The sequence below is a fragment of the Leucoraja erinacea genome, chromosome 7 (assembly GCF_028641065.1).
Source record: "Leucoraja erinacea ecotype New England chromosome 7, Leri_hhj_1, whole genome shotgun sequence".
In the NCBI taxonomy this organism is placed as follows: Eukaryota; Metazoa; Chordata; class Chondrichthyes; order Rajiformes; family Rajidae; genus Leucoraja; species Leucoraja erinaceus.
Genome location: NC_073383.1, coordinates 14,497,534 through 14,525,397, shown reverse-complemented (window position 1 = coordinate 14,525,397; position 27,864 = coordinate 14,497,534). Strand labels below are relative to the sequence as shown.

Below are 27,864 nucleotides of genomic sequence, written 5' to 3'. Positions count from 1 at the left end.
GGAGATCTCAAGCGGAAATCAAGATGAATCTTTAAAAGAGATTGGGACACTTGCGTGGATAGGAAAGATTTGCTGATTCAGAATTAAAATGTATTGATGTTTTACAATTAACCCCTTTATGATTAAAATCCACCTTACTACATGAAAAGAGGAATAAAGTGAACTGTATTTAAACCTTTCATTGGTACCCGTACAAATTATATTTAATCTCCAGTTATAAAGCAACTGGGCTGGTAGACTTATCCAGGTGGCAAGGACACATTTATAGCACTTTTGTTTTTAAACTACTGCGCTTGTGAAAATCTTAAAATATTAACAATAAACACATCAAGTTATGATTCATTAGTTCACATATTCAGTTGTAATTGCAACTCCACAAAATAGGATACAGAAACCATGGATTTGATGTTGATTTTTATTGTATTGTACCAATGCTCAAAAAAACAGTATTTACAGACTGGAACAGAAAGACAGGTACTTCACGGAATGGTCAGTTCATCCAACATCTATTCTGTGTATTTTCCAAGAATATCTCCATCCCTGAACAAGTAATAATCCTGTGGGAGAGAAAAAGGAAATTGATGCATAATAGTGGGGAAAAAGGGTGGGGGTGGGGGAACTACTGACATTCAAAATATGGATGATGGTACTAACCTTATCTTCTAAAACAACTTTTGTTCCTCCATATTCTGGCAGTAAAACAGTCTCACCGACTTTTACATTAACTGGCTGAATCTCGCCACTCTGGAAAATAAATGCAAATTAACCTCTGAACACTTGCCCCATTTTGTAACAACCATCCTCAGTTACTGAGAAGCCCATATTCTAAATGTGTAAGAAGGAACTGCAGATGCTGGTTCAAACCAAAATTAGACAGAAAAAACTGGAGTAACTCAGCAGATCAGACAGGAATAGGTAACCCTTCTTCAGAAGAGTCTCGACCCAAAACGTCACCCATTCCTTTTCTCCAGTGATGTTGTCTGACCCGCTGCGTTACTCCAGCTATCTGTAATCTTCAGGCCACATTTTAAATAATTTTATTGATAATTTTCCTCATTGAACACATAGGACAAGTGGTCTTTTGAATGTATTTAAACACAAGAGTAAAAATAGCACCAAAAACAAATAGGGGCTCCAGAAAAGTTCTTTATAAATACTAGGACAGTAACATTTGTTTTGAGAGACTTTACTTACATACTTTGCACCTTTCATTAGAGTTAGGTTCCTCAGTATTGCAATATATCTGATTTTTACCAAATCTCGAGTTGTGGAGAATAGCAAAATCCTTTCTCGAACCATCAGAAATCTTTGTCTGGCTTTACAACTCAGTTAATAACTGTGGGGACTTCCTGCCACTTTGATTTGGGGAAGGCAATGCTCATATAAGACAAGAATGTGGTTAAATGCGATCAGACACTACTTAGAAACAAACCTTCACTCGGCTGCCAGGTCCAATTGCTAGGACTGTTGCTTGCAGCACTTTTCCCTGAGATTTCTCAGGAAGCATGATGCCACCTTTTGTCACTGTTTCTGCTGCAACTCTTTCCACCAATACACGATCGAAGAGAGGAAGAAACTTTCTGAATGCTTGACCTGCCTGTCGAAATATTTAAAAAAAACATTTTGTAACTTAACAAAAAGATTACAAATCACATTTTCTAAGTTATTCTAACGTTGCTTGACCTGAATTTATTGCTATTGATTTATAAATTATGATCAACATCATTTTGAAAATCTGCAATTACAAAATGAGTTAGACAAACTTACCATATTTGCAGTTTATTTTACCTTGTAACGCAATTAAATACTTTGTTTATATAACAATAAAAATAGATGGTATTCAAGATACATTTTCCTATTACAAGTACTGGTTCAATAGCAACACGTTTCGAAGAAAATAGTCTTAAGTGTTATGAAGGGAAAATTACAAAAGCTATTTTGCAGGGAAATTTCAGAATAAAATAGTAAACATTTTAAAACTACTTTTTCCTAAACCAATCGCCCCTCACCACAAAGTAAATGTGGCTCATTTGACCTTGCAGACATGCCCAATCTCACACAAGGTCGCTTACCTAAATGTACTTAACAATATTAGTTGTTCACTTCCATTCAAATATCAATGCGGGATACAGAATAGCAAATATGTAGCAACTTCAATCGACAATAGATATGTTACAATCTGGTTTCTGATACCAACACAGAGATCATTATGATTTTAAGCACGATTGTAGTGGTGAATGGCTTCAAGCAATTTACTGGGGAATTTCATTGTATTTTTTAATTTGATTTTAATTTCTACTAAAAGCACAAAAGGTATTTTGTATCACGCAAGCAGTTTATTTTAAAAACTTGCAGCTTCCCCCACGTTATGGCGTACAACACAACGCTTTTTAATCACCTCGCAACACGACACATGGAGAAAACCTGAAACTGTCTTTTTGACGCTTACCATTCCTGCTCTGTGTTGGAGAAAGTGCTAGCAATGAGACTAGCTTGCTTGCAGCCTTCTTTCTTTCTGCAACGGCGACGATGGTAGCCCGTCCACGTGAGGAAATAGCCTTCGAACCCGGCGACGTGACCTCGAACGTCAGGAAAATGTTACACCGGGTTCTAGAACCTCGCCTTCTATTCACAAAAAAAGTGAAACATCTCTCGCCGCCTCCGTGCAATTCCCAATTTAACTTTTTGTGCAAGAATTGCTAAGAAAATTATTGCACAATTACATTTAAGCTTAAATAACGTGCACTTTGACCTCGCCCGCGCGAAGCGTCTGGAACTTTCTGGAAATCGCACCCCTGAACGAGCATACGGGATAAACACAGCTTTGCTTTTAGCCCAATGTTGCATTTTATTCCGGTGTTTTGCTGCTGAAGTCCAGAGATCTTTTTAATTGCTGCACTCAACTGGAATTTGTCGGTAAGACGCCAGCTTGCTTGGTGGCCGGGGATTTGAAGGGAGGGTGGTTGTAGACTATGCAGAGTGAGGGGCTGCGGCTGGTAGCCCGGCTGTTCACCCACGTGTTCACGCAGGGCGAGTCGCAGCGGCAAGGATCTGGGATCGTGCAGTCTGCGTGTAGCTGCTCAACGCTCTTGTTGCAGAGCGTTTACTGTCTCACTTCTACCCTTAGACACACAAATAGAATTAGTGAGTATGGCAGTTGTGCAATAGGTTTGCTAAATAATCATTGCTTTGGAATGAGTTTGTAATTGCAAAATGGGTGCAAAATACGCAGTAAAATGAGCCAATGAATGAATCGGCGAAACCGGGGGGGGGGGGGGGGTTATTGCTATAATGTTGCGTTTTAACGGGATCTACAGTCGGACGACGCGTTTGCAAATGTTAATGTTCTTTAAGTGGGATGTTTGTGAATAGCATTTATTTAGTGTTTTTGTGCCTTTTTGATTTGACCTTGTGACGTGCGTACTTTCACGACATGTGGCCCGGGGTTGCGCCGCATCTCTGCTCCCTCCCCCGTCTACTCGTCGAGCTGTTTAACTTGTAAAACCATCGTCTTGTCCTCTTGCAGACAATGCTCCGTTTAGCGACCGCTTTGCGCCAAGTGCGACCTGTTTCACGGCTACTTACACCTCGGCTCAGCCGAGCTTACGCCAAGGATGTGAAGTTCGGCTCTGAAGCTCGGGCTCTCATGCTGAAAGGTGTCGACCTTCTCGCCGATGCTGTGGCCGTTACCATGGGGCCAAAGGTAGTTAAAGTTCGGGCATAAGTTTGATGTTGCCCTTCAGCCCATCACATCCATGTCCACCTTTTTTGCCCATCTACACGTCTCTTAAATATATTGACTGTATATGATTTAATGTCTGTATGTGAATTCGCCATCTCTTCTGGCAAGCAAGTTCCAGATAAACAGGAGGTCTGGAGTAGCCAATGTTTCAGACATAGATTTTGCTCGGATAAATTGTTAATGGAACTGCTGAAAGGAACTTGGAGCCTTGTGATTGTCGCAGCAAAACTCGAGCTCAAAAGGGGTAAGTGGTGGGTAATAGCAGTGAAGATTAAGTAATTGGTGAATCATTTGAATCTGCAACATTGTCTCTTTCTGCAGTTCAATTAAGTCAGCATGTGCTCACATTCACAAGTGAGCTCTGCTGGCCACAGGTCCAATGTTCAGTTGTAATATAACAACCGTGAAGTAGTGTGCTTTTTTTCCGACTACTACTTGAAGCAGTGAGCTGTTTTAACCTGAGGGTGCATCACATAGATGTATTGCAAACATCGTTCAATTTTCTAAATCAAGATTACTGAGATGTTCCTGTGAATAACTTCTCTCATATAGCAGTGATTCCCAACCTGGGGCCATGGCAAATTTCAGGGGGCCACAGAAAAAATATGGGGATTTAGGGGGCCACAGGTTCAATGAAGGGGCCCACTTTTTTCCGCTAATAATGTCGGGGGGGGGGGGGGGGAGGGCACAGAAAAATTAAAGAGCCCAAGGGGGCCATGAACTAAAAAAGGTTGAGAACAAAGCCACCAAATGAAATGCACTACCTCAGCTCACTCCTCTTCTGAGTCAGTTTTCTCCTCGTTTTTAAGCTCAGGATTTTTATTCTGGGTAAAATTCCAAGATTTGGGGGACTTGCGGTTCATTCTTGAGAAGGAGATTAAAAACTTCACAAATGGTGGATGAATCAATATCAGTGGTGTTAAGATGAATCAATATCTCCCTGCTGTTAAGAGTTATGCAGACTTGAATAATACCACTTTAGAATCAAATCCAGCGTGGATTAAAAAAAAGAGGTATAAATGGGGTAGTTACCCAGAATACTTTTCCCATGGTATGGATATCAAACACAAGAGTATGGTGATTTGAGGGGATAGTATTTTTTTTACATAGAATGGTTGATATCTTCATCTTGCTGCCAGGGGAGATGGTGGCATCAGTTACAGTCACTGTAGATGGGCAATATGGATGTTTTTGGCCAAAGGGCCAGTTTCGGTGCTTTACAACCTTGCGCCAGCTTTTTTGTGTAACCTCTGAATCATTAATATCTTCAAGACCCTAAAACTGGAGTTCGTCTCTGATTGATCTGTTTTTTTCTGATGCCGGTTCCTTAGCTTGTAAAAGATGCAGTGCTTTAGTATTGATTTAGTTTGCACTAATCTCTTTTTAAATTTCCACTAATCTTCCTAGTTAAGTATCCAGCACAGTCACTGTCCACTTGCTGTGTTATCATTAACTGTAGTGTTATCAAGTTCAGTGGAAGTTCATTGGAGATTTTTAATTCACTAAGTTGTACGTCTGCCTGGATGGATTCTGTTCTGAGCAATGGTTTGGGGTGAGAAGCTTTTCAGGTTTTCAAGAGCAGCAAAACTCTTCCTGACAGAAACCCAGTATGTTTGACAATAAAATTATACTGTGGAAAGTTGATTTGTGAACTCTTGAATTGTATGCAAACTGAGGATAATATAATCATAACTACCTTTGGAGGGAAATATCCTATTTCCAAGGAAATATCAAGGACAATTATTTTGTCGTTTTTTATCTCTAATTCCCAAGTGACGAGCAGAAACCTATTTCAACTTCAGGTAAGTGACCTCATGAATGGTCAATCCGGCCACGTTGCTATCTTGACTCAGTAATTTTTATTAAGAGGCTATCTTTAAGCTCTGCCAAACCTTGCAAACTCTACTTTAAACAATGCCGTTCAAGGTCCATTTCAGCATAACTATAGTTTATCTTTGGCCTTCATGCCTTCCCAGCTCCCCTCCCCAGTCACAGAGATTGCTCTCTGGGGAAAAGACTTCAGCACCTAGTGGAAGCGTGCTGTTGTTCCAGTAGTGCTCCAGCAACCGAATCCTACTGTGAAATTCCTTCGTCAGTGGCGCAGTTAATGGAGTTGCTGCCTCGCAGCATCAGTGACCTGGGCTCAATCATGACCTTGGCTGCTGTCTGTGTTGAATTTGCACTTTCTCTCTGTTGCTGTGTGGGTGAGGAGCAAAACCTGAGTAGAGTTGATGGTGGAGGGGGAATAAAAGTGAGAATGAATAATTGACAGCTGGTGCAGGTTCAGTGAGCCGAAAGGCCTGTTTCCATGCTGTATCTCTTACTGATTAGTGATCTAGATTGCGTCCCTGTCTGTTTCCAAGGGCAAATTGTGTTGAGTGGGAAAACATCTAAACATTGTTATATTCCATTGCAGATGAACATAAGTAAGTGAGTGTTATCTAGAGACACTGTATATCAATAATATATCAAATTTTTGGAATCATCTGAAGATCTTTGTCCATCCAGAAATTCTCAGGATCCAAGAACTAAATCAAATGGAGGACAACTGTATGCCTGCTTTTAAAATAAAAAGGACATTGGAGAAAAGAACAGTCTGATAACTTCCCATGGCCTGATTAAGTTGCTTGAACGTGGGATTGTGGACCAACAACCTGTTTGGGCCAAGTCACTGAATATGTTTAAGACATAGATAGATTTCCAGGCATATTAAAGGATGTGGAAAGAGCAGGAAATGGTATTGCAATAGTGGGGAGAGAGTAAAATGCAGGAGTAACCCTGGGTCAGGGAGACTCTCTGGAGAACATTAATAGGTGGAGTTTCCAGTTGAGATTCTTCTACAGACTGATGGGGGGGGGGGGGGGGAGTGAAGAAAAGTGGGAGAGAGGAGGGGAAGGACAGAATGTGTAAGCAAGAACTGCAGATGCTGGTTTAAATTGAAGGTAGACACAAAATGAAGAAGCGTCTCGACCCGAAACGTCACCCATTCCTTGTCTCCAGAGATGCTGCCTTGTCTGTCCCGCTGAGTTGCTCCAGCATTTTGTGTCTAACTAGGGGCAGGACAGAGACTGGCAAGTAATATAACTGGGGGGGGGGGGGGGGGGGGGGGGTTGATAGGCAGATGATTGGGCAAACGCCAGTGGTGACAAGGCAGAGTGATATAACAGGATTGAAGAGTTGCGGTTGTGAACCAAGAGGAATTAATGTAGGTTAGGGAGGGAGATAAGTGTGATTCCAGATGGGGCACGGGAGGAAGATGGCGGGTGAGAAGGGGGTTGGGTTGCCTAAAATTGGAGAATTCAATGTTCATTCCATTGGGTTTTAAAGTGCCCAAGCGGAATATGAGGTACTGTTCCTCCAGTTTGCTGTGGTCTCACTGGCAATGGAGGCTCGGCCCAGGACACGGGGATCCTCATGGAGTTAAAATGGTTAGCAACCTGGAGATCCAGTGTCCACTTGGCAGAACATTAATAGGTGTTTGGCGAAGCAATTGCCAAGTCTACGCTTGGTCTTGCCACATCGGGAGATGGTGCCAGTGTACGTTTGCAACAAGGACCATTGGACATAACCGAAGTAAAGAAAGACATAGCTGCAACAGTGGGTCAACAATCATTGTTTGAAGGGTGGACAGGTCCAAAGAACTGAGTGGTCTGTTTTTATGTGTTTCAGGTACATTTTCAGTCCCTTCTATTGGAAAATAGTCAAAGAACTCTAAACTGCCAAACAGTTTTCAGTGAAAATGTTCTGTTCCCAACAGAGTGGTACATTAATTTAGGTTCAGTCAGCTATTAAGGTTATTTTCCCAGAGTGAATACATGTTCTTTTGTTGCTTGGATAGCAACCAATAGCAATTTATGACCTGATGGCTGAGATTGCTGTTTCAAATTGACTAGTGTACGGATGAGCATTTTGCAAGAGGAGCGGTTATGGAAATGTCAGGGACTGTGCTGCCCTGCAGCAAAGGTTGGCACGGTTGAGGAGAAATGTCTTTAGTCAGAGGGTGGTGGATCTGTGGAATTCTGCCATGGAAGGCTGTGGAGGCCAAGTCAGTGGATATTTTTATGGCAGAGGTAGATAGATAGATTCTTGATTAGTGCGGGTGTCAAGAGATTTTGGGGAGAAGGCAGGAGAATGGGGTTAGGAGGGAGAGATAGATCAACCATGATTTGAATGATGGAGCAGACGATATGGGCCGAATGGCCTAATTCTACTATCCATTGTGTCCTTGTGGTGATGCCACTGGTAGGGCTGCTGCTCCAGCGCTAGGATACAGGGTTCAAACCTGACCTCCGGTGCTGCTGTCTGTGCAGAGAGTGTGAGGTTTTCTCTACATTACAAAGCTCTACAGGTTGGCGAGTCATTGAAAATTCACTCACCATGGCTAAGGGGGTGGAGGGGAGAATAAAATTGATGCTTAATAATTTCAATGCAGTATTGCTTCGATTCTGTGCAATGTCGGTCGGTGCCTTCTGGTAAGTGGATAATCAACCACGATTGTTTGTTGATTTTATCTAGGGTCGAACAATCATTCTTGAACAGAGTTGGGGAAGTCCTAAAGTGACAAAAGATGGAGTGACAGTGGCGAAAGCAATCGAGTTAAAAGACAAGTTCCAAAATATTGGTGCCAAACTTGTACAAGACGTTGCCAACAACACAAATGAAGAAGCGGGTGATGGGACGACCACTGCAACAGTTCTTGCAAGAGCCATCGCTAAAGAAGGGTTTGAAAAAATCAGTAAAGGAGCTAACCCAGTGGAGATTAGACGAGGTTGGTTGCGATAACTGCATTGATTGCCAAATGTTTTATAATCTTTCAACCTAGGAACTCTATGCTAAATTAGATTTGAAAATCAAATATTGCATGTTTTACATAAATGGGTCTAATATATTTGAATATGGCAAACATTGTACCACAAACTAAAGCGAAACAAATGAAAAAATAATGTTTTCATGGCCCTTCAATAAGTGAGATTGCACCTCAAACTTACGAAAATCTAAAAAAAAAAACCTGAAATAGAGGGTGAAGTTGTGGGAAACACTCAACGGGTCAGCCATCATCTTTGGAAAGAAAATCATTTAACATTTCAGGTACGTGACCCTTCATTGGAATGGGACATTTAACAATCACGAGCCATTAACTGCTGCTCTTTCCGCTGCCAATTCTCCTTGCCTTCTTTTCTCTGTCTGGAAACCTTCCCTCTTCCTCCCTTGCAGTTTGCTTCAAAGCATGCATTTGCTAACGACTGTTCACTTGGCAAATGCACAGGAAATAGAAACATAGAAATTAGGTGCAGGAGTAGGCCATTCGGCCCTTCGAGCCTGCACCGCCATTTAATATGATCATGGCTGATCATATCAAATAGATTGATGTGAACTAAAACACATTGTCTGCCTGAATTTGTGTAACTGTGTCTAGTAAGTGTGGAAGCATATTGGGCCGAAGGACCACTTTCCATGCTGTATGGCTTTACAGATAGTCTGGTGTTTCATAAACGTTATGTGATTAATTACTAATTAAGGAATAACATTTAAATTAAGAGCCATGCTGGTTTATACAAAAGGGCACAAAGTGCTGGAGAAACCCAGCAGGTCAAGCAGCAGCTCTGGGGAAATTATCCATGGGTAACAGAGGATGTACTTCCTACGGCAGTTGAGGAAGCACAATCTGACACAGGCAATGATGGTCCAATTCTATACGGTCATCGTAGAGTCTGTCCTTGCCCTCTCCATCATGGTCTGGTTTGGCTCAGCCACCAAGCACGACATCCGGAGGCTGCAGCGAATCGTCTGATCAGCTGAGAAGGTTATTGGCCTCAACCTGCCCCCCATTGATGAACTGTACACTGCAAGGGCCAGGAAGCGAGTTGGTAAGATCATCTCTGACCCCTCTCACCCTGGCCACAAACTCTTTGAATCCCTTCCCTCTGGAAGGCGACTCCGGACTGTCAAAGTTGCCACAGCCAGACATAAAAACAGCTTTTTTTTTCCACGAGTAGTAGCTCTACTCAATAACCAAAAAACTGTAGCCTCCTTTTGCTCTGGTATTTTACGTAATTCACAAATTTAACCAATAATGTTTTATTATTAATGTTTTATGTGTCATTCCTAACTGCCACTGTATGTCATGTCACTTGCGGACAGAGCACCAAGGCAAATTCCTTGTATGTGAATACTTGACCAATAAACCCATTCATTAAGTCATTAAGTAACGTTTCAGGTCGGGTCCCTTCTTTAGTCCTGACCCAAAACGTCACCTGTCCCTGTCCGCCAGAGCTGGTGCCCGACCCGTTGAGTTACTCCAGCGTTTTGTGAATTTTTAAATGAACCCAGTAAAGGCAGATCTTGTGAGGAAGGTGGCCATTCACTTGTGTTTCATGGTGACACCGAGGTCATAAGTACAGTAAAATTATTACAAATTAATACTTGATTTTTTTTGTCTGATATCAACCAAAATAATAATTGTTACATCTGACCATTTGCTCCATGCGGTTATGTAAAGGTGAATGTAAAGTGAGAGTAAGATTAAATCCATGCAGGGATTATTGCAGGAAGATTTTGTATTGTGGACATTGGGCAAAGGCGAGGCCCCATTGAATCTGAAAGTTAAGAGGCGATAGATGCTGGAAATATGCAGCAGACCAGGCAGCATCTATGGAAAGGGAAATGGTTCAGATTTCTAAAATCATAGTGAGAGGAACAGAATGAGGTCATTTGGCCCATCAAGTCTACTCTGTCATTCAATCATGGCTGATCTATCTCTCACTCCTAACCCCATTCTCCTGCCGTCTCCCCATAACCTCTGACACCCGTACTAATCACGAATCTATCTATCTGCCTTAAATATATCCAACTAATAGATCCATCTTCAAAACTGGGAAAGTGAAAAGACAGTTAGATTTATATGTAGAGGTCGTGGGGGAGGAATGGATAGGACAACAGGGATATATCTGACAGCATGGTCAGCATTGCCCAGGTGAATACTATAAAAATCAGGATCCTCTGCGATTCCCTCTTGTTGTTATCTGGTTGACTTTATACTTTATTGAGATTGCTATGAATTTTAGTGATCTTTGCTGGTGTGTTCATGATAAATATATATTTAAAAAAAGAGTCTGTAGAAGGGTCTCGACCCGAAACGTCACCCATTCCTTTGCTCCAGAGATGCCGCCTGTCCCGCTGAGTTCCTCCAACGTTTTGTGCATATCATATCTTTTAAGCCCTGTCTCCCACTTCCCATTAAAATTCTAGAACCAATTAAAATATAAACCCCTTGAATAGTGCCCAAATTATGAGCCAAAATTTGTTTTCCTTGCAACTCCATCCTTTGACACCAGGTGTCAGCGTTGTACCTCTTCTGTATACACTCCATTCCTTGAAATTTCTTATGGCCTGGTGATCAAAATTGAAACATGATTTTGACTCGGTGTCAGCAGACACTGTACAGCTGCCCCATGAGAATTCCCTGATTGGCTCATCTTTTACTTGGTTTATTGCTGTTGGCAGCCCTTCCCTGCACAGACTCGTTCTTCTGGTTGGATCCCTTCTAAATTGATTTGCATTCTTCAAGGAGTGCTTGCCGTGTATTTTCACCAAACATTGAATTCCATTTGTCCAGTTTCCGGATTCTCTCAAATTTGGAGATCCATGGTTGCATTTTCTCTGTCTGAACCCCTCTCACTAGATATCCCTCTGCGATATCTTTATAGTTAACTCCCCTAGAATAGCAAGGAATACATCTCACTAAATTCTGGCTGCCCGTTAGGTGTTCTTCCCCCTGTTGCCTACGTCGTTCCAATTCGGGATGCAGGCTGATTACCCAAGTTAAATCCTGACCTCCGATTTTCCCTGTGATCACGTGGGCTTCCACTTGGATTGCAATGCCAGAGGAGTGTTCACGCGGACATGTTAGAGAGGAGCCCTTTGACAATGTCCAGTTGGTGGGGTTACTGTAAGAGCTGGAATTCACTCAATCAGCCAGGTAACATCCTTTGTTAGAAGACAATGTGAAAATCCCTTAAATGTGCCCAGATCTTGTACCAAGTTCAGGTAGAGTTTTGTAAGTTGTAAAGTGCTATGATAAACATTTGATTCCTTGGGCATGATGGAATTGATCCTTAGCACAAGGTTCTCTGTTCACCATTGAGTTTTGTTGCATCCAGTTGTCTCTCTTAAATCTTTTGCGTAAGTGTGGGGTAGAACACGTGCTGAGTTTTATTACAAAATCTTGCATCAGTCAAGTTTTTGAACTCGCCAATTACTGCGTTACATTTGGAATGGGAATTGCAACCATTGGCTGGAGCTGATAGTAAAATATCCTGGCAGCACCATCTAGTGCTAGAAGGGGATACTACAAGGATTTCCACTATGACTTTGCACCAAAAATGCTCATCGATTTTTTTTTTTTTGGTGACCTTTGCTAGCATTATATTTAACTTAAAAATCACCTTTCCATGGGATTTTTAAATATTGCTCTTGTTTTAAATAATAGATACTTTTGTTTTCCACCATTTATTATAAAGTGAACGGCTACATTTTGAAATGTGTTACAAATTAGAATATTAGCTGTAAATATGTAAGAAAAACAATCCAAGATTGCTCAAAACAAAATGCTTTATTAAAATCACTAATAGAATAAAAAGGAACAGAAGCCAAAGTAAACTTGTAGGTGATTGGGAAGGAGAAAGTTCTACAATTGCTAAATCTTTCTTTAGTGAACTTGGTTTCCTCCCCCAGCTCCTTGCCTTTCCCCCCACCAACTTCTGCATCCAACACATTATTCTCACATCTCCCCTTCTTCACCATGATCCCATCACTAATCGCTTTTCATCATCGGCATTTCTGCTTTCCACAGAGAGTTGCTCCAGCACTTGGACCCTTGAAATGTTACAAAAATTAACCCTGGATCTTTACTGTTGAATTGTCTAATCTTAATGGTAGTGTTTAGAAATTGTGTGCAATGCTAGGTTCAGGAGAGCGTGTAAAAGCCACAAACAAATTGGGTGCTCAGAGTGTTTTGGGAACATGATGGTGAGCGTGAGAAGTGATGCAAAAACACAAGAATATTGACGTCCTGAATCTTGATAAAATCTGTTTTTAAGAAATAAACGGGTAAGCAAGAACTGCAGATGCTGGTTTAAACTGAGGATAGACATAACATTCTGGAATGACTCAGCGGGACAGGCAGCATCTGTGGAGAGAAGGAATGGGTGATGTTTCACGCCGAGACCCTTCTTCAGACTAAAGACTGGTGGGGTGTAAGCTAAGGGGCTGGGAAACTCGGAGCGAGAGCAGAATTACAGGAGGAGGGGGTCCAAATTTACTTTTTAAAAAGTTAGCAGTTTTAGAACTTTCCTTCCAATTTGTTCTTACACGTTAACTTTGGCTTCCAACTTCCTTTTTCTATTAGTGATTTGAGCACTTCAGACTGAAGAAGGGTCTCGACCCAAAACGTCACCCATTCCTTCTCTCCTTCTGAGTTACTCCAGCATTTTGTGTCTATAAAACATGTAACGGGTTGGTAAACTGCGTAAGGAAACGATTACGCAAACTGCCATTGGATATGATTTGTGCTCTTCTTACAGGTGTAATGCTGGCTGTAGATGTTGTAATTAATGAGCTGAAAAAAATGTCCAAACCAGTTACAACTCCAGAAGAAATTGCTCAGGTATGTTTTCAGTAAGAAATACTTCATGCCCCTAAGAATGTTTTGGGAATTAAGGCTTTTTTTTGTACCCTGAATGTTAAATTAGCATTTTTAAGTTACTGTTTTAAATATTACTGCATAAATAGCACTCACCCTGCCTAACATTGATGTAAGATACAGCACAGGTATTCAGCTGGACAGTATGGCATTACTAAAAAATAAATAGGACTTTGAAGGGGCTTTACACTGTAGTTGTTTGCAGGCTGCTTCTGTCAACAAAGGCTCTGAAATTAGGCGTGAGATAAGGCACTTTATTTGCAACTAAGATACAATTTTCCATGGTTGAGAAATCTAACACTCTTCACCCAGCAGGCTTGCGTAGTTTGAGATTTAATATATTGCAAATTGAGATTGAATTTTGGGACTTTAGGGAATTGAGTGGATGGATATCGAGAGGGGTAAACACCAGCACTAATCAAGAATCTATCTCTGCCTTAATGTCCATTGACTTGGCCTCCTCATCTCCTTACTAAGGAACGTCCTTTAATTCTGAGGCTATGACGACAGGTCCTAACTAGTGCAGTTAGACATAATTACATAACTACAAGAACTTGCATGTAAACATTTGTGTGACTCAATGTATGCAGCATGTATTTTGCTTCACACATAGAATTTTCATGTCAGTTACTTTAGCTTTGTAATTACGTGTACATAGGAGACAATAACCCATCTTTGGTAAGTGAACACGGTAAAATTACATGTTGCCCCATTTTGTCTGTTGTATCAAAATATATTTGCTTTAGTTTTTCCTGCGTACATTTGGAGAGACTAATTTCATGGGACTTTTTAAAGTAAACCTATGGGGACATCGCAGGGTACCCATTTCTGATGAAAGAAAATACAATAAATGTGAACACAAGCCTAATAGTGTATACTGGGATTGGGAACGGAGGTAACCTCCCATATCTCTATATTATTTTTTCAACTCCTTCGTTATCAAGTGGCTTTCTATCTCTGCCTTGAAACAATTCAAAGACTCGTATTCCACGGGTCTTTGAAGCGAATTCAGTCAACTCTCAGCCCTCAAGGAAATTTTATCTTGTCTATCTTAAATGGGTGACCACTTATTCTTAAACAATAGTTCCTTGTTCTAGCATCTTCCACATCAGCCTCCTCCAGCTCTCACAGGATGTTATGTTTTGCACGAGTCCCATCTCACTCTTTTAAACTGCGGTTTACAAGACTTGCTCATAAGCCAATCTACCCATTGCTAGGCCCGATGAAAAGTTACTGACGAATGCTGATTACCTTGGACGCTGCTTGATTTTGCCAAATGTTTTCTGTTTTTATATCTGATTTGAAGCTTACTAGAAAAGAAAAGTGAAATGTACTCTGAAGCTTTGGTTTTAAAATTCCCCTATAGATAAAGCATTCACAATATAATAAAATGCTTGAAGTGACAGACTTTTCTGTACTTTCTACAGGTTTTTGATTACATTTTGGAAGAATGGACTAAATGCATCCCCTCTCTTGTTCTTTTCCCAATTTTATGTGAAGTTCACATCAGCAAGCTCTTCTGGTGCTGTTGTTTCACCAGAATTTCAGAATGTTTGCAGTTAAATCCCACCACTTTTAATTTCCCTTCCTTTTCCTTGAGAGACATGAACATTGAATTCTCACAATTCTGTTAGCCCTTGCTGTCTCCTCCCCTTCCTAGCTCTCCCTCAGCCCTCGAGCTCCTCCTTTTTCCTTTCTTCTCCACCCCCCACCCCCCATCATCTGAAGAAGGGCTTCGGTCCGAAACGTTGCCTATTTCCTTCGCTCCATAGATGCTGCAGCACCCGCTGAGTCCAGCATTTTTGTGTACCTGTCTCTTGGATATGTCTTTAGTTTAGTTTAGAGATACAGCGCGGAAATAGGTGCACCGAGCAGCGATCCCCGCACATTAACACTATCCTATACACACTAGGGACAATTTACATTTATACCAAGCCAATTAATCTACAAACCTGAGGTAGACACAAAAGAGCTGGACTAACACAGCAGGACAGGTAGCATCTCTGAAGAGAATGATGGGTGGCGTTTCGGGGTGGAGACCCTTCCGTGTGATTCCAACCTACAACCCTGTACGTTGTTGGGAGTGTGAGAGGAAACCGGAGATCTCGGAGGAAGGTCACGGGGAGAACGTACAAACTCCGTGTAGACAGCACCCGTAGTCAGAATTAAACACCGGTCTCTGGCGCTGTGAGGCAGCAACAACCGCTGTGCCGCCTTGCTGCCTACATTTTAGTTGCCCTGTGACGTGTGACAATACGTTCTCTTCGCCCATGCTCAGTGCTTCGGTCCCAAATCACTGACCCTTACAGCTTTCTTTATTCCACATTCTTTACACAGAAGAAATCTGATTAAAACTGCAGATGATTTTTAACCTCCCCAAGGTCTTCCTGTCTAATTCCCAATTCACCACCTTCACCACTGGCATTCTATGTACAAAGTACAAAAGCCTCTTATTGTGTCAAGTATTGACCTGACATTCCCTTGGCACTGGTGCTGTTCAATAATGTAACTTTAGGACCCTGTTGTCTCCATAAATGGGCAATGTTGCAGTGTTGGGTCCCAAGCCATTCTAGATCAGTAATTTTAATGTGTGGGTCCTTTCTATTGCCATTGTAGTTAACACGGGTTTGTTTACAGTAGAAATGCAGCTTAATTTGACTTGTTTGTACGTCTGTTATACATGAAATCCTGAGTGACTAAAATATTATAAGTTGTGTGTAACATGATCACCGTTCTGACTCTCTTTCCTAGGTGGCTACTATTTCAGCAAATGGTGATAAGGAGATTGGTGACCTTATCTCTGATGCAATGAAAAAGGTTGGACGTAAAGGTGTCATCACCGTCAAGGCAAGTACCTGAGAGTTATGGAAAAGGGAAACTGGTTAATTTTGAGATTGAGACACGGTGAATTTTGGCGGTGTTAGATGGGAGCTTGCAAAGATTGATTGAAGTGGGTTGTTTGCAGGCAAAGGGTCATCCAGTGAGTGGGAGGGTTTAGAAAGTCAGGTAATGAGAGTATCTGTGTGTGTTCCTGTCACAGTGAAGGGCAGGGCAGCCAGGAGTCGGGAACACTGGGTGACGGCAGATATTGAGAATCCGGCCAAAGAAATGTAGGCGTGGGTCAGATCGCAGCAGCTGGGATCAAGTGAATCCTTGGGGGAGTACACGGGATGCAGGAGTTACTCTCGAGGAAATGAGGAGGACCAAACTGAGGCAGGAGATAGTTTTGGCGGAGGAGATTAAGAAGAATCTGAGGAGATTTGATGTGTATTTTGGAGAACAGCACAACTCGGGAGAGAATAGTGACCCTCGAAGACCAAAGTGGGCGTTTTTGTGTGGAGTCGCAGGAGATGAGCAAAGTCATCAATGAATATTTCTCCCCTGTTCTCCCCATGGATATGATTACTGGGGAACTGGGGGGTGGAGGTAATGGGGACGTGGAGATAGTCTGCATTATAGTAGAGGAGGTGCTGAATATTTTAAAATGTAAGAAGGTAGATGAATCTCACTATCCTGACCAGACATATACAAGAACACTGGGAAGCTAGATGAGAAACTGTAGGGACAAGGAACTGCTGGTGCTGGTTTATAAAAAGAAAAGACGTGTTCTAGAGTAACTAAGTGATTCAAGCAGTATCTCTGGAAAACGTGGATAAGTAGCGTTTTGGGCCAGGACACTTGCGGAATATATGCATCGCAGGTGATCACTGAGGGTGCTTAATGTGGCTTTATTTAAGGACTTCAAAGAAAAACTTGGTAACGTTAGACCAGTAAGCTTCACAAGGTAAGCAACTTGAGGAGGATGCGTTTGGAAAGACTGGGTTGATAAGACATGCTCAGCACAGTCACCAGTGGGGTATGAATTCAGGTCATGAGTGCCATAGATCTCGTGAAGCAAACCTTTTTCCTTAGGTTATACAATTAGAGAGCAGAGGTTTAAGATGAGAGGGGAAATATTTAGTGGAACTCTTCACACGGTGGTATGTTTATAGAATGAACTGCCAGAAGTGGCTGAGGCATGTACAATAACAAGGTTTATTAAAAAACGTTTTGACAGATATATAAATAGGAACAGCTTGGAGGAATGTGATCAAATGGGACAGGTTTGGATTGGCATTTACGAGTTGGGCCAGAGTACTGTTTGACTCGAGTGTACTGCTGAAATATTTAAACGTTGCTGGGAGAGAAGTGGACAATTCTCTTGAAGAATATTTTAACGGTTTTGTTACATGTTTTCTAAAACAGGATGGCAAAACACTTCATGATGAGCTTGAATTGATTGAAGGAATGAAATTTGACCGAGGTTATATCTCTCCTTACTTCATCAATGCGGCTAAAGGTATATTTTTTGGGCCTGTAATTGGCTTCTACTTTATTCTTGGAGTTTGCTGCAAAAGTGCCCAGAAAAGGAAGCTGCACAGAAACTCAAATAATGGTGTCCTTGCATGCTTTGGGTGTTGACTCGCATAATGTGCACTTTTTCATTCTATGCCACTATTCATTTGTAATCTCTTGGGATAAATCCCAGTGCTCTATATATATATATAACACTGGGAATCATTATGTGAACTGCAGTGGCACTACCTGAGGATAACTGGGAATGAAAAGTGCTGGTTTTGTTGGTAACACCCATATCTTCAGAATGAATGTGTAGGAAGGAACTGCAGATGCTGGTTTGCACTGAAGACAGACACAAAATGGTGGAGTAACTCCGTGTGACAGGCAGCATCTCTGGCCTTCTCTCCAGAGGTGCTGCCTGTCCTGCTGAGTTACTCCAGCATTTTTTGTCATCTTTAGAATAAATGTCCTTTGTGTTAGCTTAGTGAATCTCTGTAAAGGGTTGAACCATGAAGATACCTTCATCTTATCCATACTGCATGTCTCCCCATTGTTTTAAATGCAACACCATTGACTTCTCAATCTTGCCAACTTGGGATAAATTTTTTTGTGTCACTATTTTGCCACTGTTTGTATCAACATTTGGATTGGTTTGGTCCCTTGATCCTTTGATCACATGAATCCCTTTCTCCTCCTCCCTGTGAGAGGATATTGCTCATGTCTGTACTTGATATTGGAATTTGAACACGCAAATCTTTTCCCAGCTGCCGAATTGATCAAATTTCGACAACTTGAATACATGTTTTAAATTTCACAGGCCAGAAATGTGAATTCCAAGATGCATACCTTCTACTCAGCGAAAAGAAAATCTCAAATGTGCAGTCTATTGTGCCAGCTTTGGAGATCGCAAATACCCACCGTAAACCACTGGTGATCATCGCTGAAGATATTGATGGAGAAGCACTCAGCACATTGGTGCTGAATAGGTTAGTTTACCAGCCTTAACTCACGCTGCAATTTGCAAAACAGCACGTTTTGGGTTTTATTTGTAGTTTTGAGGGTGAGACAATTTATTTTTAAATGCTAGCGGGCCTGCTCGGGTTTAAGCACTGAACCGGGTCGAAGCTTGGGATTGCTGAAGCCAAACTGAAGGGTTGGTCCTGGGGCAAAGACTATGCAGGAGGATGTTGGGGTCCAGATTGCCTCGGATATCCCAGCTCTCATATTGGGAATTTTGCCCACAGAACCCGTGTTGGGTTGACCTGCCGTCAATGCTGTAGTCTAGTGGAAGTGAATAGGAAGGAACAACTATAAGGAAAACAGTCAACTTATTTGATATAGTCCTGATCAAATAATTTTGGATTTTAAAGGCATTCTGGAAATATTTTTAATGTTTGTGTCGGGTCTTCATAAACAATTGGAGCAACAGCTTTGAGGGTCGGTGGTGTGGGATGGAGTCCCTGCAGTTGCCAAAGCCCCTCTGGGAGTGTAGTTGGCCACTTGTACTCCGTGGACCACTCTTACCTTATATATGTGTAATATATGCCTGCCTTCCAGAGAATCATTGTGCGCAGGACCGTGTTGAATCACAAGATCTTCCATTAATTCATAAATCACCAATATGAGCGAAGTAACTGGATTAATAGAATATATTATCACCATATAACAATTAACGCACGGAAACAGGCCATCTTGGCCCTTCTAGTCCGTGCTGAACACTTACTCTCACTTAGTCCCATCTACCTGCACTCAGACCATAACCCTCTATTCCTTTCCTGCCCATATACCTATCCAATTTATTTTTAAATGATAAAAACGAACCTGCCTTCACCACTTCCACTGGAAGCTCATTCCACACAGCTACCACTCTCTGAGTAAAGAGGTTCCCCTTCATGTTGCCCCTTTTATATTTGTCTTATTATATATTTTTTTACAATCAGGATAATGTTAATCTTAGGTGAATTGGGCATGTTGTGTATTTGTGGAGAAACTAGCAACATTGCTTTCTTAGTTTTCTGCTTCTGAAATGAATTGCTGTGATTAATCTATGAATTATGATTTAATTGTGATTAATACCAGTTAATTGAATCCATGAAACTTGAGTTTTCTTGCTTCTAATCTTCAGGCTGAAGGTTGGCTTGCAAGTTGTTGCTGTAAAAGCACCTGGATTTGGTGACAACAGGAAGAACCAACTAAAGGATATGGCCATTGCCACCGGTGGTACAGTAAGTAGTCCCACCATTCGTTTCTGCAAAAATAACTACGCATGAACAGAGACCCACGGATTTTAACTATATTCACAGTTAATCCTAAAATCCCTTTGACTTTGCAAAACTATTTTTGTGCACTTCGAGAACAAGCAAATCACACGGGTCTTGTGAATGGATATGTTTTACTGTAGCCAGATTTTCTAATTGTGGTCCTTGTAGGTATTTGGGGATGAGGCAATTGGCCTGAACGTGGAGGACGTACAGGCTCACGACTTTGGTAAAGTTGGTGAGGTGGTCGTGACCAAAGATGACACCATGCTCCTGAAGGGAAAAGGTGACAAGGCTGCAATCGAAAAGCGCATTGAGGAAATTACAGAAACGTTGGACGTTACCACGAGTGACTACGAGAAGGAAAAGCTAAATGAAAGGCTGGCTAAGCTATCCGATGGTGTGGCTGTGTTAAAGGTAAAATATTTAAGTTTAATAGATATTAATTGTCATGAATTTATTAGCCAATTATGTAAACATACAAGGAATGTCATACAAAAAAGCAACAAGATTCATATCCACATAAAAATTCACATAAAACATAGACTTAAAGAGGCGCCAGCTGCGTGTGAGAATCCCCAAGCGGAGACCCACAGCCATCGGTTCAATGTCCGGGCCACACGTGCACTCCTTCACCGCGATGTGATCAGAGTTGTACTGACTGCTGTCACTCTCTCTGCAATCCCAGTCCGCCCGAACATAATACTAACAACTAAACTAAAAATACACTAAAAATATACAAGTAACCAGAACAAAAGAGCAAAAGAAAAAGACGAGACAGGCTGCTGACGAGGCTGCCATGTACGGAGAATCCGGTGGAGAATCTGTTAAATGCACTCTGGTGCATGAATATATCATACAAGTGTCATGTGACTGTATATTTGGATTGACGATGCCCGTTACTCTGGGATTTAATGGTTGAAAAGGATATAGGTTTCAGTCCCCTCAACCAGGGATTTAGAAATGTGGCTGATTGGGGTTTTACCATAAATCCCAATCCAAAATTCCAAAATCATTTTCCAAACCTTGGTTCTAGGCTACAAATTCAAACACAGTTGGGCAGATCCTAAATAACATGTACTGGCCACTTTTGAGTTCTAATTGTTGGAATAAGCTGCAGCTTTCTGCAGAGTGCTTATTTTAGAGATGTATTATGGAAACAGACCCTTCAGCCCACCAGGCCTGCATTGACCATCAATCACCCATTCACACTAGTTCTGTCATCATACTTTCTTATCCACTCCTTACACACGAGGGGGAATTTACAGAAGCCAATGAACCTACAGAACTGCATATCTTTGGGATGTGGGCGGAAACCAGAGCATCCAGAGGAAACCCACACGATCGCAGGGGGAATTCGCAAACTCCACACAGACAGCAGCCGAGATCAGAATCAAACCTGGAACTATGAGGCAGCAGCTCGACCAGCTTTTGTTCCAGTTGATTGTCAAATGTGATTTTTTTTTTAAACATTTCTGCCACATAGCACTTTGTTTTGACAATGCCATTCGTACTGAATCATCAGTTAGTTCCATGCATGCCATTCTTACTGAGTCATCAATTAGTTTCATGTATGCTTTGGAAAGAGTGGGAAACTGGCCAGTATATGTTGCTAAACAAAGAGATTGTGGGTTCCTTGTCGTTGAGGTTCTGCATGCACGGTAAGCAGTCATGAAGTTCAGTAGTTTTGCCTACATTGCAAACAAGTTGGTATTCAAGAATATCTTGTTACCATTATGTAGTGTCTTGAAGCGATTGACTACTAAAGTAAATATTCCCAGTAATACACCAACCCACGTCATTCAAGATAGACATAAAATGCTGGAGTGAAAAGGAATGCGTGATGTTTCAAGTCCAGGCTCTTCTTCAGACTTTTCATTTATCTTTTTAGATGGTTCTTAATAGTAAAATAAAATACCCAATTAACCAGACACATTTAAATTGAAGATAAGAACAAGATTTCCAAATAATGGGATTGTGAATTATCTTGGTCTTTCACTCGAGGGGAGATTGAATTGCTTTTCTAGGAGAAATCTAATGTGGAAGACTGGGAATTGGAATTAATTAATTAAGGGTGGCAGAGTGGTGCAGCTGGCACAGTTGCTGCCTCACAGCTCCAGAGACCCAGGTTTGATCCTGACCTCGTGCTGTCTGTGTGGAGTTTGAGTCTTCACTTGGTGGCTGCGTGGGTTTGCCCCCACATCACCCCACGAATGTGGGTTTGTAGGTTTATTGGCCCAAAATGTGTATGAAGTGGATGTAAAAGTGGATCAATTAACCTGCAAACCCACACGTCCATGAGATGCAGGAGGAACCCAGAGAAAGCCACTTGGTCACGAGGCCCAGATCGTACCCGGGTGTCTCGTGCTGTGAGGCAGTGGCTTTACTAGCTGCACCACTGTTCAGATTTGCACGGTAGAAAATTCCATTTAGTTGAGTCATTCAAAATTGATGCTTTGACTTGGAACAAAGGAAAAGGGGCTCATGACATCAGGAAAATGATTTTCACTCAGAATCGTGATTTTTATTCAAGCAAGAGTAGTATTAATTTTATACCTTAACCCATTTAACGTTGTGATTTAGATTGGTGGTACCAGTGATGTGGAGGTGAATGAGAAGAAAGACAGAGTAAATGATGCACTCAATGCCACTCGAGCTGCTGTGGAAGAAGGGATTGTTCTTGGTGGTGGATGTGCTTTGCTGCGGTGTATTCCAGTATTGGATGCTCTCACGGCAATCAATGAAGATCAAAAAATTGGTGAGTGATATCATTCACTATCGAAAACATCAGAAATATTCCGTCATAAAGCATGAAAACGGCCCTTTTGTCCCATCACATTCATGCCCCAAGTAATCTTGTTGCATTTGTGCCCATATCCCTCAAGCTTTCCTATCCAAATGTCTTTTAAATGTTATCGTAACTATCTCACCTGGCAGCTTGCTCGATATCCATTGCCCTCTGGGTGAAAGAAATTAAACCTGGCCTCCATTAAATCTTTTCCATCTCACCCCAAACCTACATGATTAGTCAATGTTCTGGGAAAAATACTGTGCATTTATCCAGTGTATCAATTCACACACCTTTCCCTGTACGATTACCTCTGCCCTTTAAGGAAGACTTGGGCTTTCCAACCTCTCCCTGCATCTCAGGCCCTCGAGTCCTGTTTGTTGCTTTTTATATTAAAACCACTAAGGTTGTGGCCCAAGGTTTTGTTAGATGTACCTTATGAATTGTACCCAAACAGTGACTTGATCAACTGGACTCTTCCACAGCTCTGAAAACATTAAATAGAAATTTAGGTGGTGCACATTTTTTTGCACCAGCGGTTTAAAATAGATGTGTATACCAACTGATATATATTTATCTCTCTATGGGTGGCCCACAAGCGATTGGCTGTCACTAAAAAATGTGTAGGTCTGTCTTTTGAGCTGTGTTAGATCATTTTTGCTTCAGGCAAGCATTTGCTTGGAACCATTGGTTTGCATTTAGCACTTCCCAATAAACTCTCAAATACAGGCCAGTTCTTTGCATGTTGAAATACTGGAATTTGTCATCTTTCTGTGATCTATTGCCTTGCAGGAATCATGAAAAAGTAATGTTTTTTTAAACTTTGTTTCAACAGGAATTGCAATTGTTTCAAAGGCTCTGAAAATACCTGCCATTACAATTATCAAAAACGCTGGAGCTGAAGGGAGCTTGATTGTGGAGAAAATCATGCAGAGTCCACCAGACATTGGCTATGATGCAATGACTGGGGAATTTGTAAAGATGGTGGAGAAAGGAATTATTGATCCCACCAAGGTAGGGCTGGGTCTTGGCATATATTGTGTAACTATGATTTTTGCATTCAGCCCCCAAATGTTGTTATGCCCTGGTTAAAAGTCCTATAATGGTCAATGATACTTTATTGTCACATGTACCCAGGTCTAGTGAAATGCATTGCTTTGCATACAACCGAATTTAAAATCAAACAGCTGACCTCACCTAGGCAGTACACGTTGACACATGAGGTAGGGCTGGGTCTTGGCATATATTGCGTAACTATAATTTTTGCATTCAGCCCCCAAATGTTGTTATGCCCTGGTTAAAAGTCCTATAATGGTCAATGATTCAATGATACTTTATTGTCACATGTACCCAGGTCTAGTGAAATGCATTGCTTTGCATGCAACCCAATTTAAAATCAAACAGCTGACCTCACCTAGGCAGTACACATTGACACATGAGCCGACAAAGTTACCAAAATTCTCAAAATAGTCCAATCTTCTGCATTATTCCACATTATTTTGGATGCCAAAATCGCCATTTCCCCCCCTCCCCCTCTCAAATTCTCCACGAGTCTGAGCTGCATTGAGCTCTGTTTTGACCAGAAGGGAAGTAACTCGTCTTGTCCTGGGTGGAGAATGACCCATGGAATTATTTTCACTTTCAGGTTGTACGGACTGCCTTGATGGATGCAGCTGGAGTTGCCTCTCTCCTAGCCACAGCCGAAGGTGTGGTTACAGAACTTCCAAAAGATGAGAAGGCACAAGGAATGGGGGGTATGGGTGGCATGCCTGGTGCTGGTATGGGAGGTGATATGTTTTAATTCCCTTGCTGCAAGGTTTACCATGACCTGAGGTGACTGCTTGTATGGTCTCAGTGCAATGGCTGCTCCGATGGAAGACTACAAGAGAGACATGACTATGAACCAAACTTTACGGAAACTCTCATCATTGAAATATTTGTAATTAAGTTGATCTCAGTTGGACTGTGCTGGATCTCAAATAACTTGTTTACTGCCCTCATTGTCAGTGCTAAGAATTGTAATTTATTTTGTATTCTGAATAAAATCAACATTTGTACATTCCTGGAAGTACTGAATGTGAAGATGTTACTTATTGATTTTATTGTAACAGTATTGTGCTGACAATTTTTTAAAGGCACAGGTAACAAATGATCAAGGGAGGTTTTCTGTGAAAAACAACTGATCTATATACCATCCAGTACAGTACAAAATATCATGTAACATTGCCTTAAAATAAAAGCAGATAGTTACCTTTATGTTCTGTGACTTCATTCTGGGGGAATTAACTATACCTGTCCATTTGAATCCCCCAACTCTTATTGGATTCATTAGCATGATTCTAAAAACTACACATTAACAAATACTTTACAGAACAGATCATGCATGGTTTCAATGAGTTTACTATTTGAAGTGCCCTCTATAATATTTAGCACAAAGACCCATTATTTATTTGCCTCTGTACTGCACCATCAAATGTGGTTAAAGAGCACGTTGTCAGATTTTATTAAAGGCTATTTTTATACATTTGCTTCACCATGTAGAAATGACAGCGGTGTTTATACATAGTTCCCCCCCCCCATTTCAGGGCACAATGATGTTTGGGACACATGGTTTCACAGGCTTCTGTAATTGCTCAGATGTACCTCAATGCAGGTATAAGTGAGCTCTTAGCACCCAGTCTTTCCATCATCTTTGGAAACTTATTGCTGTTTATCAACACGAGGACTAAAGCCATGCCAATGAAAGTCAAAGAAGCCATTATGAGACTGAGAAATAAGAATAAAACATAAACCTTAGGCTTACCAAAATCAACTGTTTGAAACATTTTGTTAAGAAGGAGAGCTTACTGATCGCAAAGGGACAGGCAGGGCAAGGAAATCTCCACAGCTGATGACAGACGAATTCTCTCAATAAAAAAAAATCCCCAAACACCGGTCCGGAAGATCAGAAACACTCTTCAGGAGGCAGGTGTGGATTTGTCAATGACCACTGTCCGCAGAAGACTCTGTGAACAGAAATACAGAGGCCACACTGCAAGATGCAAACCACTGGTTAGCCGCAAAAATAGATGGCCAGGTTACAGTTTGCCAAGAAGTACTTTAAAGAGTAAACACAGTTCTGGAAAAAGGGCTTGATGAGATAAAGATTAACTTTATCTCAAAGTGATGGCAAGAGCAAAGTATGGAGGATAGAAGGAAATGCCCAAGATCCAAAGCATCCCACTTCACCTGTGAAACAGTGGTGGGGGTGTTATGGCCTGGGCATGTATGGCTGCTGAAGGTACTGGCTCACTTATCTTCATTAATGATACAACTGATGATGGTAGTAGTATAATGAATTCTGAAGTGCATAGACACATCCTACCTGCTCAAGTTCAAACAAATGCCTTAAAACTCATTGGCTGGTGGTTCATTCCACAGCAAGACAATGACCCCAAACATACTACTAAAGCAACAAAGGAGTTTTTCAAAGCTAAAAAATGGTGAATTCTTGAGTGGCCAAGTCAATCACCTGATCTGAACCCAATTGAGCATGACCTTTATATGCTGAGGGGAAAATGAAGGGGACTAGCCCCCAAAACAAGCATAATTTAAAGATGGCTGCAATACAGGCCTGGCAGCGCATCCCCAGAGAAGACACCCAGCAACAGGTGATGTCCATGAATCGCAGATTTCAAGCAGTAATTGCTTGCAAAATACTAAACATGACTACTTTGATTTACATGACATTGCTGTGTCCCAAACATTATGGTGCACTGAAATGGGGGGGGGGGACTATGTATAAACACTGCTGTAATTTCTTCATGGTGAAACCAAAATGTATAAAAATGGCCTTTTCGTAAAATCTGACAATGTGCACTTTAACCACGTGATTTTTTTCTATTACAAATCTCATTGTGGAGTACAGAGGCTAAATAAATAAATAAATGATGGGTATTTGTCCCAAACATGGAGGGCACTGTATGCCCTCCTTACACCACGAAGAGAATCATTGGAATTACTTTTGTCAGTCTCTTCAAAATAGAGTGACTGTGTTGAATTGAGGCTGATTATTTAAATCAACTAGTTATGAATCTCACTGGGAGTGCAAGAGGCTTTTTATACCTACATATTATGACAGGCTTTTTGCTCTTTCTTACAGAGCAAAGCAAATTCTCAGCTGGCTACACCAGAATTGACAGGAGTATGAAAGCCTCCGTTATAAAGGGTTTTTTTCCATTTATATATTTATTTGATGCCTTATGATTTGACAAATCATTGATTTCCATTTTACAACTATTGAAATTATGATGGCTCCATCTCAGCTGAGGATTAAGATAAATAAAGGTACTTTTTTAAAAATTCCTTATGAAAATATGTTCACTTGTTTGCCTTTATAGTGTATATTTAGACATATAGGAGTTAGTGTCTGACACTAAATTCACTACTCACATTACCCGCATGGCCAAACACACGACATGACTGCCTTCTCAATCTGCACAAATTATTGCAGTCAGTCCAACTTAATAATGCACATGTGGAAAAATTACATTTAGTTACAACTGAATAATTTGCACTTTATATACATGTATACTTATATGTGTTTTGCTTGTAACACTGTCAAAAGACCTTTCCAATAAAGTTACAGTGCTATATTATAAAATCAAGTGTTACAAGTAGGTAATGAAGGTCACCCCCACATTTGCAGAAGTGGAAATGTGCCACACTAATAAATAAATCTATACAACTTTCAAGAAGGGGACCTACAACGGTTCCTTCCAGCTTTTATTTACGTGTGATGCACCTCATGAAGCATAAGTTCTCGTGGGATGTTGGTTTCTGGACCATACAGCTTTTTTGCTCTTCTTTCAAATGCTGCTACCATCTGTTTAACAACCTCGTCAAAAAACACAGTGGCAAGCTGAGAGTGCAGCAAAGAACGGAATTCAAAAGAAATCTGTGGGTCGTAAAACAAAGCATAGAATAAAATTAACATCATAATAATGCACAAAAAGACAATACCAATTAGAAATAAATTACATTTGAAATTTACCAAAGT

At 41.2% G+C, this 27,864-nt stretch overlaps 3 protein-coding genes across 5 annotated transcripts in view; 1 reads left to right on the top strand and 2 right to left on the bottom strand.

Moving 5' to 3' along the window:
• Positions 1-401: 401 nt before the first annotated feature.
• On the bottom strand, positions 402-2,607 carry hspe1 (heat shock 10 protein 1). Its single transcript, XM_055637815.1, has 4 exons — positions 2,450-2,607; positions 1,433-1,597; positions 655-744; positions 402-557 (listed from the first exon to the last, which is right to left on the bottom strand). The coding sequence occupies exons 1-4, from the start codon at positions 2,450-2,452 to the stop codon at positions 507-509; spliced, it is 309 nt and encodes a 102-aa protein (XP_055493790.1). The 5' UTR covers positions 2,453-2,607; the 3' UTR covers positions 402-506.
• A 244-nt stretch (positions 2,608-2,851) lies between these two features.
• hspd1 (heat shock 60 protein 1) lies at positions 2,852-25,082 on the top strand. Of its 2 annotated transcripts, none has more exons than XM_055637812.1 (12): positions 2,852-2,916; positions 3,527-3,703; positions 8,258-8,510; positions 13,324-13,406; positions 16,194-16,289; positions 17,688-17,781; positions 18,598-18,766; positions 19,906-20,005; positions 20,210-20,455; positions 22,622-22,796; positions 23,662-23,840; positions 24,472-25,082. In XM_055637812.1, the coding sequence occupies exons 2-12, from the start codon at positions 3,530-3,532 to the stop codon at positions 24,625-24,627; spliced, it is 1,725 nt and encodes a 574-aa protein (XP_055493787.1). In that variant the 5' UTR covers positions 2,852-2,916; positions 3,527-3,529; the 3' UTR covers positions 24,628-25,082. The 2 variants fall into 2 exon arrangements, with proteins under 2 accessions (XP_055493787.1, XP_055493786.1); XM_055637811.1 differs by lacking the exon at positions 2,852-2,916 and adding an exon at positions 2,987-3,144.
• Positions 24,827-27,864, bottom strand: part of coq10b (coenzyme Q10B) — a 20,409-nt gene continuing 17,371 nt past the window's right edge. For both annotated transcript variants that reach the window (XM_055637813.1, XM_055637814.1), the window contains one exon: positions 24,827-27,762. In XM_055637813.1, the coding sequence (XP_055493788.1) occupies positions 27,595-27,762 (168 nt within the window). In that variant the 3' untranslated portion in view covers positions 24,827-27,594. The remainder of the gene's footprint in view (positions 27,763-27,864) is intronic.

Coding starts and splice junctions, on each gene's coding strand:
- hspe1 (XM_055637815.1), bottom strand. Junction 745..1,432: donor GACCTGGCAGCCGAGTGAAG/GTTTGTTTCTAA, acceptor TTTATTTTCCAG/AGTGGCGAGATTCAGCCAGT. Junction 558..654: donor AAGTTGTTTTAGAAGATAAG/GTTAGTACCATC, acceptor TCTCTCCCACAG/GATTATTACTTGTTCAGGGA.
- hspd1 (XM_055637812.1), top strand. CDS start 3,530: ATGCTCCGTTTAGCGACCGCTTTGCGCCAAGTGCGACCTGTTTCACGG. Junction 20,006..20,209: donor CCATTGCCACCGGTGGTACA/GTAAGTAGTCCC, acceptor TGGTCCTTGTAG/GTATTTGGGGATGAGGCAAT. Junction 20,456..22,621: donor ATGGTGTGGCTGTGTTAAAG/GTAAAATATTTA, acceptor GTTGTGATTTAG/ATTGGTGGTACCAGTGATGT.